Source organism: Eurosta solidaginis, chromosome 4, assembly GCF_040869045.1.
Source record: "Eurosta solidaginis isolate ZX-2024a chromosome 4, ASM4086904v1, whole genome shotgun sequence".
In the NCBI taxonomy this organism is placed as follows: Eukaryota; Metazoa; Arthropoda; class Insecta; order Diptera; family Tephritidae; genus Eurosta; species Eurosta solidaginis.
This window is the reverse complement of record NC_090322.1, coordinates 3520626-3537923: the sequence shown is the minus strand read 5'-3', so window position 1 is coordinate 3537923 and position 17298 is coordinate 3520626. Positions and strand designations below refer to the sequence as shown.

Genomic DNA, 17298 nt, shown 5'->3' with positions numbered 1-17298 from the left:
ACTCTGTTGGCCGTGTTCCGCTTCTTAGTTTTTGGTGTGTTCAGTGCTTAAAAATGTCATTTGTAAGTAAATGTCATTGTCTGCATGGCGGAACGATACAAGGTGGCCGCATCGAACAGCTGATTATAACCTTTTTTATTTGATTTGATACATCAACTACGATTTTGACATTTGTCCATCGAATTTACAAGTACATGGAATTTTTTTTGTTTGTAGCTATGTCACCATGCTCCCACCTTGTATCGTTCCGCCATGATTGTCTGTCTCATCGTTCATACTAATCGAGCAATTACTTCTGTGTGAAAGCAAAAAATTTACGATTTCATTAGCAGGTGAAATGAGATCATTAAGTTTCTGTGTGAAAACAGTATAAGACTTTCTACCTAGGTGTTGCCACTCAGAATGTTTCACAAGGTTGCCACCTATTCGAAATTAAAAAAAATTGCATGAGATATGCCGATATGAGTATCAAACGAAAGGTATTTCACTCCGCATTACAATAGGGACCTTTTGAGTCGGGTAGTTAGACGAAGTAGTACTCTACTTACTCATATTCTATTAAAGCTTTAAGAAAACATTAAAGTTAAAAATCTTCGTAAAAAATCTTACACATGATTCGACTTAGTTTTCTTAATTTCACACGCTAATAAAATTTAAATGCAATATCAAGGCACCGTGGCAAATTCTAGCAAAATATATTTAAATGCATATTTTTGTCAAATATGAAATGAATAATTGCAATTTCTCACAGATTACTATTAGAAAGAGTCCTCACCATAGCAAAAAGATATTTATCGTTGAACACTAGAGGCATTTGATCAATTTGAAAACGGCATCTAAACATTTAACTACCTACCAACAGATGGCGCTTAGGGAAGTAAGTTGGCATTTAATTAAACTAACTGATAGTTGTCATTCCTGAAATTTACAAGTTTTTGGAATGTAATAAAATTGTGAGACTTTCATAGTGCATAACTAAAAAATGTTTGAAATTAATAATTCGACGCATGAAGATACTCCACCTAAATAACTTAGTTATCGATTTCACTAATTGTCATAACAATACCTTATACTATAGCCTGGAATTACCCATGTCAAATTTTTCATTCCAGTTCATTTTGCGGTTAGTGTTTGATATGTTTTTGAAATCTATTTTTAAGGAAATCAAATATTGGTAAGTAAAAATATATAACATATGTACATATAAAAAAAGTAGAGTTTGATTAATGATGACATGTAGAACAAAGTATGTTATGCGGCAAAGCTCGGTCGCCCAGGTACTATACTTAATAAAAATAAACTTAAATCGAAGGTCGAGGGAAAGAACGGTATCCAACAAGAATGCAATGTAACGTTGACTTTCACGTTAATCTAGAAATTTCTATCATTTCCGTTGAAACACTTGCAATTGAAATTTTTTTTTTTTAATTTGGAATAGAAGAGAGAATATTTTTCATAGCTGCGCAGTTAGATCCATTTCTTAGGTTGTTAAGCCTTCATCATCAATACGCTTCACTTATCGAAAAATTAAAAAACAATAGTAATGAAAATTATTGTTAAAGGCCTTGAGCTCGAATTCGAACCTGAAAATAATTTCATTTGTTACATTGACAATGAAATCCGAAACACCAAGCAAAACCGACTACATTTTTGAGTTAAATAATGCAATGAGATAAAAGAATTGGTATTTTGTATGGAAGATTGAGTTTAACAAGGGCTTTAATGTAGAAAACTTGACTAGTTAAATTAATCTCTCTTTCTTTCGAAACGAAACCATGCTAATGTTGCAACTTTAATAATAAAGTTAAACTTTAACACGAATGGTGCTATGGGCACGAGTTCGTTTCGCTCATTTACTTCAATAGTGTCGTAACTCAAAAAACACGACTTTTGAGTTAATAACATATAAACGTTCCCAATATCATGATCTATGTATTTTGTATAAAAAAATCTTTGTGATCAGTTAAAAATTTACCACGTTCTATAAAAATGAAAATATGCCTTGATATGCGCAACATATGGCAGGTTAAATCTTTGAATGGCTCTCCTGGAAAATTGTGTTTTTTGAGTTATGACACTATTGAAGTAAATGAGCGATTTGTGCGTGAGTGAAATTAACATTAAGGACGAGCATTTCATAACGTTAATAACGTTAACGAAGTGGTGTGTTTCGCAGCGAAACGAAATCATTTCGTTAAGCTAATTTTAACGGACAGAAATGGTCACGTTTCATTTGTGCATCCATGGTACCAATTTTTGTTATGGCTGTCTGTAGTTACCTTAAATAACAGTGTCTCAGTCGTGCGCTTGAAGTATTAAAAGTGCATGACAGCACTTGGATGGACTTTACACAAGCCGTCTATAGGAAAATATTTAAGTTCCCTGCAAAAATCGCGAGTACTCCATGCATGCATGTATGGAGTACTCGCTATGGACCAACCGAGTACTCCAAAATTAACCACAATTCATACAAAAAATATGGTCCAATTAGCATTGCGATGTCCTAGGACTGGACCATATACTCCAGCTCCGCATTACATCAGAGTAATCCATGGATTACCCACAGTCCGATAAACATGGTATATTGTTTACAATCGTTAAAAACGAGCAATGATCGGCTTACAATGTGTTCGTGTAGAAACATGAGTTGGTCCATTGCTGCATTACAGTGGAGTATAAGGGTAAGTACTCCAGTGGACCACATGATCCAACGATTTTTGCAGGGTATAAACCGAAAAGAAAGAAAAGAATCATTTATGAAAACCAATTTTGAATTACCCCAATTTTAACTATATACTAATCAAAAAAAATAATAATAAAAAATAAATAAAAGACTTTGTGATTGGCGTGGTGCCATGGAAAAACCAAATTTTACAATAATTTTGAAAATGAATTATTAAAATACTGAAACTAAGAATACAATATAAAAGATTTTGTGCTTGGCGTGGTGCCATTTAAATACACAAAGAATACAACATGGTAAAATACTTAATTGGAAAACAATATAAAGGACTTTGTGCTTGGCGTGGTGCCATTTAAATACCAAATACACTAAAAATACAATTTACAATTGAAAATACAAATTATGAAGGAACCTGCTACACATGGTTCTGGCCTCTAAGGTATTACCATCGTGTGCTAGTGGTCCAAATATACACTCAACCGACACTGGAAGTTCAATCCAGAAATTTATGATCTCACACTAAGAGAAATACCTGGCGTGTGGAGATACATTCTCTGGCCAACAATCTTAAACCAAAAAAACAAAAAGACATAGCTAAAAATATCATAAAAACTCTTCACTCGATTGAAAAATGCCCAAATTGACACAGAGTCCAATTTACTTCGAAATAGCAATTTTTATTGAAATTATTCAAACCCCTAGGATTTAATAAAATACTATACTACTTTTATTAATACCTACGAAACGGGGGGTTATTTTTGTGTCAGCAAAGCGTGGTATATTGTAAGCGAAAATTCAACTTGGCATAACATTGATTTTAGCACGCAATCAATGCCAACATTATTTATTGCTTTGTTACAGTTTTTTTTAGCTTTTTAACCTTTTTTTCTGTGCTCGTTTTACAAAATTTCGTTAAGTTTGCATATAATATTTGCAGTTATGCTAATATTTCAGCAATTTTTATATATATTAAATGTATTTCATTCAAATTATATAATAAATTAATTTAAATATATGTAATTATGAGGGTTTGAATGAGTAGTATACGTTCGCATTATACGCATACAAGTAGCGAATTGAATAGCAAAGCCAAAATTATAATAAACTGATATTCCTTTGTTCCTTTTTTTATGTTAAAGAATATTAATTTTTGTGCCAAAAAAAAGTTAAAAAGTTACAATATTGGAGGTGAAGTTATAATTTATTGTTTATGCATGTCTTTAATCGACAACAATTTCGCATTTGCTAATACTTTGCGCTTTATAATAAATACATAAGATACAACTATGTAAAACACAAACACAATAGAAAATATTGAAAAAAAAAATCACCTCGTTTACGGCATTAACGGAATCGTGCTCGAACTTGAACTTGCATACTGGCGGACTTATTGGATCATTCTTAGGCACATTTAAGGGCTGGCTGACTTGCGGCGACGTTGTACGTCTCTATCGGATTTAGTATTGACACATTAAACAATCGTGGAAGTTGTATTTTGTTTGGTTGCAATTTTTGCTCATTTATATACCAAATCATTGCTGCCGTGCCCGCTCTCATCTGTTTGTATTCTTGAAAGAAATGTTGATTTTTGAAGGTATCTGTTACCTGCATTATGTTGTTGATAATTTTTTAATTGGCTGCCACACACCAGCAAGTAGTTAATGCAGTTGTTGTTGAACATGATTTTGAGTTGCATGATCATTCATCGTTGTTTCTTTCCTCATGTACGGGATTTTCTGTAAGAGTACACGGTATTGTGAAAGTATTGCGAATAAAGAATTGCAATGTCTATCAGCTGAACAAAAAACGAATCTATCAATTTCAACAAAGTTTTCGTTCGCAATTAGAAAAATTTTGAAATTTGCGGTTTTTTTAAGACTAAAAAGGGAAGAGCGCGTAGTGCCAACGTTACCCACGAAAGCTGTTTAAAACAGAAAAACGATGTTCCCAGATGAAAGGAGCTAAAACTGAAAATCGATCGATAGTTTTCGATACGATAAAAAAAATATTCGTATTTGTCTTTAAATGTATGCAATTTAAAAACAAATGTCTGTTGGAGTTGTTGTTGTAGCGATAAGGTTGTTCCCGAAGGCTTTGGGGAGTGTTATCGATGTAATGGCCCTTTGCCGGATACAGATCCGGTACGCTCCGGTACCACAGCACCATTAAGGTGCTAGCCCGACCATCTCGGGAACGATTTATGTGGCCACATTAAACCTTCAGGCCATCCCCTCCCTCCCCACCCTCAAGTTCCATGAGGAGCTTTGGGTCGCCAGAGCCTCGTCTGTTCGTGAAACAGGATTCGCCGCGGATAGGTGAGGTTGACAATTGGGTTTGGAGAACCTATATATTGCGCTGGCAACCTGAAGGGTTGCGCTACACAGCCCCTTGAATCTGGTATTTTAGTCGCCTCTTACGACAGGCATACCTACCGCGGGAATATTCTGACCCCCTAACCCGCTGTTGGAGGGAGTGTAAAACTATCGATAGTACACAAAAACATCGATACTTTTTGATAGTTTTGAAAAAACCATCGGTGGGCTTTTATTGTCTTAAAAAGAACTAACTATTGATAGTTTTGCAACTATTGTAAAGGCGTTGCCTGTTTTTTAGAATAGAAAAAAACATATTTACAACTCTTGCGCAGCGTACAAAAAGCGTAGCACTTTTACCAGAAAAGAAAACGCCGTAAGTGAAGTCGTACCTATCATTTAAAAATAATTACACAAGCCACCAAATTACGACAAGATTTATACTCAAAAGTGAGCCTATACTTTTCTTTTGTTGTAGTTGCTGCGATAAACACACTCCCGCAGGCTTTGGGGATTGCTATGCCGTATAAAGATCCCGTAACAAGCACCATTAATGTACTCGCTCTTTCTAAAGGCCTTCGGTACTTTGAACCTGAATCCGGTGGCAGAATTTATAAATTAGTTCTGGTATTCAAGATAATTGTACTTGGCACTATCCCGACCATCTCAGGAACGAATACACTTTTCTAAAGGCCTTCGGGACTTTGAACCCAAAATAGTCGGCATTTTTGAAATGACGAGCATTGAGATACTACATAATCAGAGAATAGTCATTTCATACGAACCCGATGCAATTGAGGCTTATTTCCTAAAAATATAAGGTTTTAAGACCGGGGCAAACTCCTGTAGGAATGAAAACGGCGATCTTGTAACTGATGTCCAGAGAGTGCTTAGATTATGGAGGGAACACTTCTCTGCTCTCCTAAATGGAGGCAGCAATTCACCGCGCAGAGATGAAGAACCCGATCCCGCAATCGATGATGATGGAATATATGTCCCCCCGCCCGATTATGACGAAGTTAAAATAGCAATAACCACATTGAAAAACAACAAGGCCGTGGGCGCTGATGGATTGCCTGCGGAGCTATTCAAGTTCGGCGGCGAGGAGTTGGTAAGGCGCATGCAGCAGCTTCTTAGCAAAATATGGGCGGACGAAAGCATGCCCGACGGTTGGAATCTAAGTGTTCTTTGCCCAGTCCACAAGAAGGGGGATACTGCAAAATGCACCAACTATCGTGGAATCAGCCTTCTTAATATCGCATATAAGGTCCTTTCAAGTGTATTGTGCGAAAGATTGAAGCCCACCGTGAACCGGCTGATTGGACCTTATCAGTGCGGCTTCAGACCTGGTAAATCTACCATCGACCAGATTTTCACAATGCGCCAAATCTTGGAAAAAACCCGTGAAAAGAGAATCGACACACATCACCTCTTCGTCGACTTTAAAGCCGCCTTCGACAGCACGAAAAGGAGCTGCCTATATGCCGCTATGTCTGAATTTGGTTTCCCCGCAAAACTTATACGGCTGTGCAAAATGACGTTGAGCAACACCATCAGCTCAATAGAATTGGGAAGGACCTCTCCGAGCCGTTCGAAACTAAACGAGGTTTCAGACAGGGTTACCCCCTATCGTGCGATTTCTTTAATTTGATGCTGGAGAAAATTATACTAGCTGCAGAACTTAACCGCACTGGAACAATATACTATAAAAGCGTGCAATTACTGGCATATGCTGATGACATTGATATCATCGGCCTAAACACCCGCGCTGTTAGTTCTGCTTACTCCAAGCTGGAAAAAGAAGCGGTAAAAATGGGTTTGATGGTGAATGAGGACAAAACGAAGTACCTGCTGTCATCGAGCAAAGAGTCAGCGCATATGCGCCTTGGCAACCACGCTACTGTTGGCAGCCATAATTTCGAAATAGTAAAAGACTTCGTTTATTTGGGAACCAGCATCAACACTAGCAACAACATCAGCACTGAAATCCAGCGAAGAATCAATCTTGCCAATAAATGCTACTTTGGACTAGGTAGGCAATTGAAAAGTAAAGTCCTCTCTCGGCGAACGAAAATCGTACTCTACAAGTCACTTATCGTACCCGTCCTGCTATATGGGGCAGAAGCATGGACCATGACAACAGCAGATGAAGCGGCTTTGGGAGTGTTCGAGAGAAAAGTTCTTCGAAAGATTTATGGACCTCTACGCGTTGGCGATGGCGACTACCGAAGAAGATTTAATGATGAGCTGTACGAGCTATACGCAGACATCAACATAGTCCAGCGAATTAAAGCGCAGCGGCTGCGCTGGCTAGGCCATGTTATGCGAATGAAAGATGATGCTCCGGCCAAGGAAGTGTTTCTATCGGAACCCGCCTATGGAAGCAGAGGTAGAGGGCGGCCCCCACTCCGTTAGAAGGACCAGGTGGAAAACGATTTAAACTCCCTTGGTGTGACCAATTGGCGCCGGTTGGCGGAGCGAAGGAGCGACTGGCGCACCTTGTTGGACGGCCATAACCGTTTAGACGGTTAAGCGCCAATTAAGTAAGTAAGTAAGTCACCCAGGGATATGAAAATTATCCTGTACTATAGCACTCATCAACAGCTTTCATTTGATATCCATATTGTATAAACACATTCTAGGGGTACCCGGGTCCACGTTTTGATCTCAAGACCCTAGGCACGTTGCGAAAAAAAGGTAGACGTTGGCCGATTCATGAGAATCGGTTCAGTTGTTTCGGAGGAGTTAAGCCTCTAACACCGTGACAGAAGAATTTTATATATTAGATATAACTTACGATCAAAGACAAGTCACTTTGGCAGCGCTAGCTAAAATTTGGGTAATTAAATTTTTTTCTAAAAAGCTTTCGTGGTTTGATTAAACTTTTTTTTTTTTTTTGTGCGGAAAAATTCAGACATTTAAAATGATTTTTAAGCAACTTAACACTAAAAACTATTACATAATAATTGTACTTTTATATACATAATAATCGTATGAGGAATATGCATTTTTTTTTTACTTAAATAACTTAACATTTAAATTATATGAGAAGACACAAGTTAGCCGTATCATAAATTATTGTTACCTTTTTAAAGCGGATATGAAAAAATTGAGTTTTCCACTAAATCAGACATCAACTTCAATCCCTTTTCACTTCGAACCATTTTATTTTACAACTTCCCAACACACAAACTCTTTTTTCTCCTACTAAATAAGAATTTGCAAAAATGAATTTTGTTTTTTTACAATTACCTCGATATGGGTGAAGGTGTGTGCGCAGTTTATTGAGCGTACGAACGAGGAGTAGCAAACAGTAGCGTACGAGCGAATGCGTACGCCGAACATTTAAAATCTATAAATGGTATTTGATAATCTCTTCACTTGTTGACTTCCAGAAAATATTGTATGAAAAATACGAGTATTAATTTGCTTTTTAAGATTTAGTTTGTCATTTGTTATTATACAGTTTTTTCTTTGCATTTCTTATTTTAAATTAGATATTAGAAAAATAATCAAAAAAAAAAAATTAAAGTACCTTGTAATCGAGTCTGTACGCAAGGGAAGAACTGATTGGTCATGGGTTGTCTGGTTTCGGGTGACATTCAGTCACTCGCTCTCAAACGTTTGCGTGTGTGTATGTGTGCGACTAAGCACTTTTCTTCACGATTTGTTAATGAATTCACGCTATGAAAAGCTAAATAAAAACTCAATAATTAAAACTAACTTGTAGTTAAAAGCTATTTTCAATGTTGTTTTTGCATGTTTAAGTTTTGCTGTAAATGTACCTCGAGATGTCGCTGTCAACTTGTAACGGACTTAAACCTCTGACAATCACACAACCTACAGCGATTCATGGCAGCATTACGCAGCAACAAATGACATCAAAGTGTTGAATGATGTTAAAAATAGAGCCTGGCTCCTGTCCTAACAATGTAAAAAATTAGGCAGTTTTTATTTTATTCTTTCAAACAATAGGGATAATTATATCAGGGGCGTGAACCGGATTTCCTTTAATCAAATCCACTGAAAATTTCAACTGAACCAAAAGTTGAACCAATTTTTATGATTGAGTGCGACGCCCCGTGACATGAGTGGTGAGGGCTAAATTATTTTGCTTGGATGAGGTATTTCGAACAGGTTGCAGTGTGGTGCCCAAATAAATATATATCAACGGTGGTTAAAGGTTCAATTTTTGTTTCCATAAAGAGATTTTTTTACTTCCGGGCGAATTATTTATTCGGTTCACACCCCTGTTAAAAATCACGAAAAAAGTTGCTCAGCTAATCTTAAATTCTTAACAATTTTTCTCATTCGTACGTTCTGTACTTCTCCATGTCTTATACAAATCTGAAAATGTAATGAATAACGAGTAAAAGCATTCAGCGGAGATAAGCTTGCCATGGATTATATGTCTCTTCTGTCTCGCTTAATAAAAAACTAACACTATTTAACCATACTAACATCACTTTTTTTCTCTGGGCTAGCATGAAAATAGATCATTATTCATAAATAGCTATACTCAAATGTTTATCGGTTAAAAAGCAGATACTCTCATATCCTACTGTAATTTCTAAATTCGGTTGCATCATATTATGCACATTTCCTACACAATCATAATGGGAAATATGTAGTTATGTGTATATATAGGTTTATGCATATAATGTACATATGACTCTTAAAAGAAATACTGCTGTATTATAATTTTACTCACCTTATATTACGACTCAAGAACAATCTTTTTTATTAGGCTAGAGTTTTTAATGTTATATAGTTTTTATTTGTGGAGTACCTCAATCCGCCACGTATATAATGCGTCGGTTTCTTAATAGCGACTATGACTGCGGCTATGGCTATGGCTACGGCTGCGACTGCGACTATGACGATCCCGGCTGCCACGGCGATGGCTGCTGCGTGAATGTGAACGTCTGTGATGCGAGGACTTATGATGATCTAAAAATATGTGCATAATGATTTTTGTCAGTTTTAGTAATGAAAATGTTGCTTTGCTTACGGCGATGTCTGTCAGACGAGTGGCGGTTGCTATGATCACGCGAACGTGCACGATGATCACGATCACGTTCGCGTTCCCGATCACGATCACTGTGATCACTAAACGCAAAAATATAAATACTTAACTTCAAATATAAAATATGTACGAGAATTACCGCCTGCGTTCATTATGTTGACTATAACTGCGTGTTGAACTGCGATGCTCCCGTTCTTCGTGCCTTTTTTTATCCTCTTCTTCTCTTTCCTTTTGCCTCCGTTCCTGTATCTCCTCCACAGCTTGACGCAAGCGTGAATAGCCGAGATGTTGTTTGCCCATGAGATGATCTTCAATACGCTGTTGAGCGTCGCCAACAATTAGAAAAGCGCCACAAGTCTCACAAACTTCCATTTGCTTCTCTGGTAGTGTACCAAATTCTTGCATCCAAGGCGGTATTTTCTTATCAATACTACTACTGGCATTGCCAGCTTCTTCTTTTTTGGGTGACTTTTCTGTTTCGGGTTTAGCGGCACTAATCAATGGGGGTTCCGGTGGTTCAGGGATTAAACCATTTGATGGAGCATTAAGTTGTTGCTCATGGTGTGCGGCCAACGCATCTTTCTCATCCTTTAGTTGCTCGCACAGCGCCATAAGATCCTTTGCCTGATCAACATCACCACGAATGCCAGCTTCTTCGGCTTCAGTTAGTAATTTTTTAATGCGCGCATTCACGTTGTTCATTTGTTCCTGGTATTTAGATATCGGTATTACCGGTGCAGGCTGATCACGATTCATGAGCAGAAGTCGTTGCTTTCCCTTTTGTATTTTACGATCCACATCGTTCAACATATTATTACAAAATCTCAAAAATTCATCTTCATAAGAGCGTTTGCGAGCGGATGGACGTGCTTCTTCATACAAACGTTTTGCTTCGTCATCATGAATTTGCATACACGGGCCCAAGTCGGCCCGTGTATTAATAAAAAGATCATGTGGACAAAATTTTACTACATAATATTGACAGAACTGAAATGAGGCAATAAAATATGTAAATAAGTAAATGAATAAGGCAATCTTATCCAGAAGTATGAATCTTCAATGTTTGTTAAATGAATAAATAAAATTGATTTATTATATTCAAATTCAGATGAAATTCAGTGCAATAATTTGCCTGCATACAAAATTTCAGACCACGAAACAATAATGTTCAATATTAAAACGTCTAAATCATACCAGATGAGAATGACCAAGAAAATCACAGCTTGGGATAAATATAATAGTGAAATCTTAATAAGCATCCTGAGATCATGTAACTTCAAGATAAATGAAAACCTACTAATTGATGAGAATGTCGAATTAGTGAACAACATAATAATGCAACACAGTATTAATCAGGCAATCGCCGCGAACAGACGTATTTTCTTTAGCTCGGTTGTGATTAAAACTATCGTTTCCCTTGACTTTCGTCGTTTTCGCAAACTATCTGAGCAGTTGTTGTTTCATTTTGTAGTATACAAAAATATAGTGCATAACAAGTGAAAAGTAGTGCCGCGCAAAAATGAATGGGATTGATCCCCCCTCTTCAAATAGGTTTCGGCTACTTGATCCAGATAATGAACCGATTGCCGACAAAGCAAAACGATGACCACATTCCGCGATATCTCATTGCAAGCGCAGTGGGATCAAAAGTAGGTGATGAGATTCGAACCCTTTCGTCGTATAATGTGTTCCAAATCGACAAAGGACTCAAAAACATAAGTTCTGACTACTCGGAAGTGACTGCATTAAGATCTGGCGTTCTATTCATCAAAACCCTTAATGTAAAAGCAGCTGAAAAGTTCGAGAAAGCAACCTTTATTGGCATTATTCCAGTCAAGATTACCTCACATAAAGCGCTCAACACCTAACAAGGAAGAATCTATTCAAGGAATATCATCAACCTCTCGGAGGAAGAATTACTAGAAGGTCTAGCTAGCGAAAAAGTAGTCGATGTCAAAAAAATTATGAAAAAATCCGGAGACCAGTTGGTGCCCACTGGGGCAGCCATAATCACCATTGACTTAATCCGTAGACCAGACGTGATCAAACTTGGATGGGAAAGAGTTAGGGTACAGGAATATATCCCCAACCCAATGAGATGTCGGAATTGCCAGAGGCTCGGACATACTAAAAATAGGTGCAGAAACATCGAGCTCTGCAAGGAATGCGCCACCCCCCCTAGTCACGAACAGTGTACCGGTAAATACTGCATCAACTGTGATGACAACACACACACCTCGTATGACCCAACCTGCCATAGCATCTTAAAGCATAAAGCGGTAGACAAAATAAAAATCGATCGACGATGCACCGTACGGGAAGCATGGAAGGTGTACAATAGCAACCCATCTACCTACCAAATCGAACCATTTGCGAAGCAAACAAAAAAGCCTACAATGGCACAAATAGTTAAAAACACAACCTTTAACACTGCAAGCGATCAAGAGAAGCAACTCAAGACAAATACAGAATCAAACAAAAACAAACCAACCAACAATAAACCTCAAACAGTTAACAGTACGTCAAAGAAAACGGACAACAATGAATTTTCGAAAACAACAATACCTTCATCTCCATTCATCGAAAACACTCAAGCAAATGCAAAAACCCCAACAAACCAATATGCAGAAAAAACAAACACCACAAGTAAATACAACGATACCCACTTAGAAGACGTACCTATGGAAATCTCCCCAACAAGGGAGCTTTACAACACTTTCCCCCAATTAAACGTAATCATCACACCCAACACATATAAAAACACACTGCCTCAGCGCACCGAAAATAGTGACAACCCCCTTTAATTATCATAATGGACATTGGCTTAGATTTATTTATACTTCAGTGGAACATCCAGGGTTTATTAATAATAAATTTGCCCTGGAGTACCTAATTTCCACACACAAGCCAGATATCATATTATTACAAGAAACCCACATAACACAAAAAAAAACAAACAATTTCTTTACTTACCGAATTATCAAACGTTTCACCACAACAAAGACCTAGCGTATGCAAAGTCAGGTATAGCAATTTTTGTAAAAAACACGCTAAAGGATTCAAATCATATAACATCAACCAATCATCTCCTACATCAAACCATAACTATACACGGAATAAAGAATCTATACATTACTAACATTTACAAAGAAACGGACATCAATCTAACCCAACAACTTCTTCAAGACATACCAGACACAAATGGATCACATCACCTAGTTGCAGGGGATCTAAACGCTCAAAATACACTTTGGGGGTCCGAGTATACCTCCAGGAGTGGAAATGTATGGGAATCATTCGCTCATGACCGCAACATGGTAATATTAAACAATGGTGCCCCAACACTCCTCAATACAAGAAATACGCTCACCTCGGTAGATGTATCCATGGCTAGTACTGATTTGGCAGTGTCCCTGTTATGGAGCTGCCCTTCCCACCCAATCGCTGGTGACCACTTTCCAATCTTCATACAAAAAGGCAGCAAACACATCCATAAAAAGTTTATTGCAAAATTCAAAGAAGCGAAAGCAAATTGGGACGCATTTTCCATCAAAACGGATTCCCTCAGCTCCCAAAGCACACAATCGAATAACATAAATAGGGAGGCAGCCCTAATAAAAAAAATTGTGAGAAGATCAGCGAACGAATCCATGCCAACAACAAGATGCCCGAGACAAAACCATAATCCTGCTTGGATCAACAGTGAAATAGGTGTACTTATAAAAAAGAAGAATAAAGCTTGGAAAAAAATCCGTGAAAAGAAAACTCCGACAAAAACGTTAGCTTATAGAAAGCTCTGTGTACAGGTTAGGCGAGTTTGCAAAACAGCAAAGCAAGAAACGTGGAAACGTTTCGTAAATTCCTTGAACCCATCAATGGATGCCAGAACACTATGGACCAAGGTAAAAAGAATCCGTTCGAATACACCTTCCAGCTTTCCACCAATTTTAAACAATAACTCCATCTTATCACATCCTGAAGAGATAGCAAATGATTTTGGCGAGGCATGGTGCTCAATATCCTCAAATGAGAAATTTAATAGAAACATAATACAAGAAAAGATAAATTTCTACATCGATAGCTGGAGAACATTCGGAAATGAGCTAGATAACATAACAGATCAAGTAACATTGTTCGAATTAAACCTGGTACTAAAGAAAACTAAAGGAACAACACCGGGTACAGACAGAATTACCTACACAATGAACAAAAATTCATCTATGGCTCCTAAATTCAGATTATGTGAACTATACAGCAACATCCTGAAAACAGGAACCTATCCACACGAATGGAAACAAGCCGTCCTAATACCCATACCAAATGTAGGTAAAAACCAGAATTCCCCCGAAGGTTATCGTTCCATTTCGCTATTGTCCGTACTGTCGAAACTTTTCGACAAAATCATTACACGTAGACTATGGAAATCATGCGAAGGAAATATCCTAAAAATACAACACGCCTACAGGGAAAACAGTGGAGTGCATACTCTCTGTCATCAGATTGAAACAGAAATAAAGAAAAATTTAACAGCCCAAAAGCACTGTGTACTTATATCCGAAGACCTCGAAAAAGCTTTTGACCGGGTGGTATACACTTGCGTATTAAAAGAACTTCACGAGTGGCGCCTACCCAAAACTCTCATAAAATTAGCTTTATCTTTCCTTTCGAATAGAAGAATTGCGGTCAGAGTAGATGGCTACACATCTAGGAGCTTTAACCTTGACAACGGAGTCCCGCAAGGGTCCCCTCTTTCTGTTTTTTTGTTCAATGCCTATACCAATTCCTTGTCAAACATGTTGCATCAGGTAAATGGGGTACAATTCATAGGCATATACGCAGATAACATCTTCGCACTGGCATCAGGTACACCCGCAAAAGTATGTGAAAACCTAAATGAACTTGACAGAATCATTTATGAATGGGCGCTGGAACAGGAGCGGTCATCTCAGCTAACAAAACTGAAGCTTTGCACATCTGCAGAAAGAGAAATTGTAGTACTACCTCCATCACCCTGAGGAACGTTGATGTAGAACTTAAATCAAAAATGAAAATCCTAGGTGTGACTTTCACTCGAAATCTGCTGTGGAATGAGCATGTTAAAACAATCATAGCAAAACTCGGCGGGGTACATAATTTACTTAAAATAATATGCACCAGGAATAAAGGTCTCACATTGACATTGCAATAAGCATATGTAGGGCACTAACGGAAGGAGTTCTAAACCACTGCATCACAATGTATGGACACACCTCCGATACTAACATAAACAAAATAAATACATCCCTAAATAATTGTTTTAAAAAAGCAGCTGGCCTTTTGAAAGCCACACCAACTATATCCGCAAAATTCGAAGCACGCTACAACGACTTTCAGTGGCTTGTCCATAGTCGTTCAGGAAAATTAGCGGCCAAAGTCATTGTAACTACCTCTCATCCACTACACAAGGCATTCTGGAGTTTCTTAACCAAGCCAAAGCAAAAGCTAAAGACTTACAGGAGCACTTGCGGTATTCAAGCTATTTTCAAGTACGTCCTTGACATCCACACACCAATACCACCAAAACAGCCAGACAAGTACGAAACCACCACAAACATCTCAATTGACCTCTCATTGAGCATCGCAAAGAAAAACGATACATCTCCGGAGGTGTACAACCAAATGTTGTTACACTATAAAGCAAGACATCCAACTCACATATTTTATTTCATCGACGGGTCTCTTATTGGAGAAACACCGACATACGGCGTAGTAGAACAGCTGATTGACGGAACCTACAAAACAACCCATCAAGCTCTTGTATCGCCACATGCTGGTATATTTAATGCAGAACTATCAGCAATCAAATTCGCGCTGCATCACGCAGCAACTAACAACAGACGGGCGGTAATTGCCTCGGATAGTTTAAGTGTGCTAAAAGCGTTAACCGACGAACACAGTGAAGCTCGCAGATTTGCACTAAGCGGAGTTAATATACGTAGCGATATTAAGCTGCTATGGATACCAGGTCAAGTGGGGATAGCAGGCAATGAGCTAGCGGACAAAGCTGCTAAGCAATCCTTTAGCATGCCACTTGTAGCTGAGACTCCATGCTTGTCGTCCACCATAACGAATTACATAAAAACACACCTTAAAAACCTAAAAGACGAATCGTGGCAAACAGCAAACTGTTTTTTGAAAACCCACAACATAAGCCCCGATCATCCGAACTATCACGACAGCTATTCGAGAAAAGAATGCATCCAAATAGCTAGAATGAGAGTAGGTGTAACAAAATTCACATCCGAGCATTACTACAATCATACCAGTCAACGCTGCTGTCACCAACGCAATGTTCCTCTAACCATCAAACACCTTCTTATTGAGTGCCCCACATCTAGGACCAACTCCAACTTATCAGCACTACTTGATTGCAGCAAGGATTCCACAATAAGGCAGACAACGGAAGCACTCAAGAAACATAATCTACTCCACGAAATATAAATCGACCGAGAGGCAAATGGCCTAGTAGCCCAGTCTCTAAAATATATCTTACAAATTAATTTGTAAAATATAAACTTAAATAAATAAAATAATAATGCAAGCTATGGAGAGTTTAACGTATGAAAAAGAAGTTCATATCAAGCTAATGAATAAATGGTACGACGGAGAATTGGCGCAAATGAACAAATGCAAATATAATAATTATAAGCTTGCGATACAAACAGGTGATTGGAACGAATATAAAAATATAAATCATATCTACAAAAAGCTAGTAAAAATAAAGAAAGTTAAATATATGGAAAATAAAGTCGAAATGAATGAAAATAACGCCAAAGAAATGTGGAAACATCTCAAGCAAGCGGTTTGCTTAACGAGAGATAACGAAGGGATTAAAAAGGCGATAATAGATGGTATGATGGTAGAAAATGAAACTGAGCTGGCAAATGGTCTAAATAGGTTCTTTATAAATAGCGTAATAGAAATTAATAACATCATGTTGTTGTTGTTGTTGTAGCGATAAGGTTGCTCCCCGAAGGCTTTGGGGAGTGTTATCGATGTGATGGTCCTTTGCCGGATGCAGATCCGGTACGCTCCGGTACCACAGCACCAATAAGGTGCTAGCCCGACCATCTCGGGAACGATTTATGTGGCCACATTAAACCTTCAGGCCATCCCCTCCCTCCCCACCCCCAAGATCCATGAGGAGCTTGGGGTCGCCAGAGCCTCGTCTGTTAGTGAAACAGGATTCGCCGCGGATAGGTGAGGTTGACAATTGGATTTGGAGAAGCTATATATTG

At 38.0% G+C, this 17298-nt stretch overlaps 1 protein-coding gene across 3 annotated transcripts in view; it reads right to left on the bottom strand.

The window, feature by feature from the left end:
* Nucleotides 1–3339: 3339 nt before the first annotated feature.
* The window catches only part of LOC137248694 (luc7-like protein 3), a 28767-nt gene continuing 14808 nt past the window's right edge, over nt 3340–17298 (bottom strand). Inside the window, exons 2-6 of one of the 3 annotated variants that reach the window (XM_067779610.1) lie at nt 10161–11008; nt 10007–10104; nt 9707–9945; nt 8781–8919; nt 3340–8689 (exon numbers count right to left, since the gene is read on the bottom strand). In XM_067779610.1, coding sequence (XP_067635711.1) covers nt 9818–9945; nt 10007–10104; nt 10161–11008 — 1074 coding nt within the window. In that variant the 3' untranslated portion in view covers nt 3340–8689; nt 8781–8919; nt 9707–9817. Of the gene's footprint in view, nt 8920–9706; nt 9946–10006; nt 10105–10160; nt 11009–17298 lie in introns of all 3 variants that reach the window. The other 2 variants (XM_067779609.1, XM_067779608.1) reach the window with 2 other exon arrangements.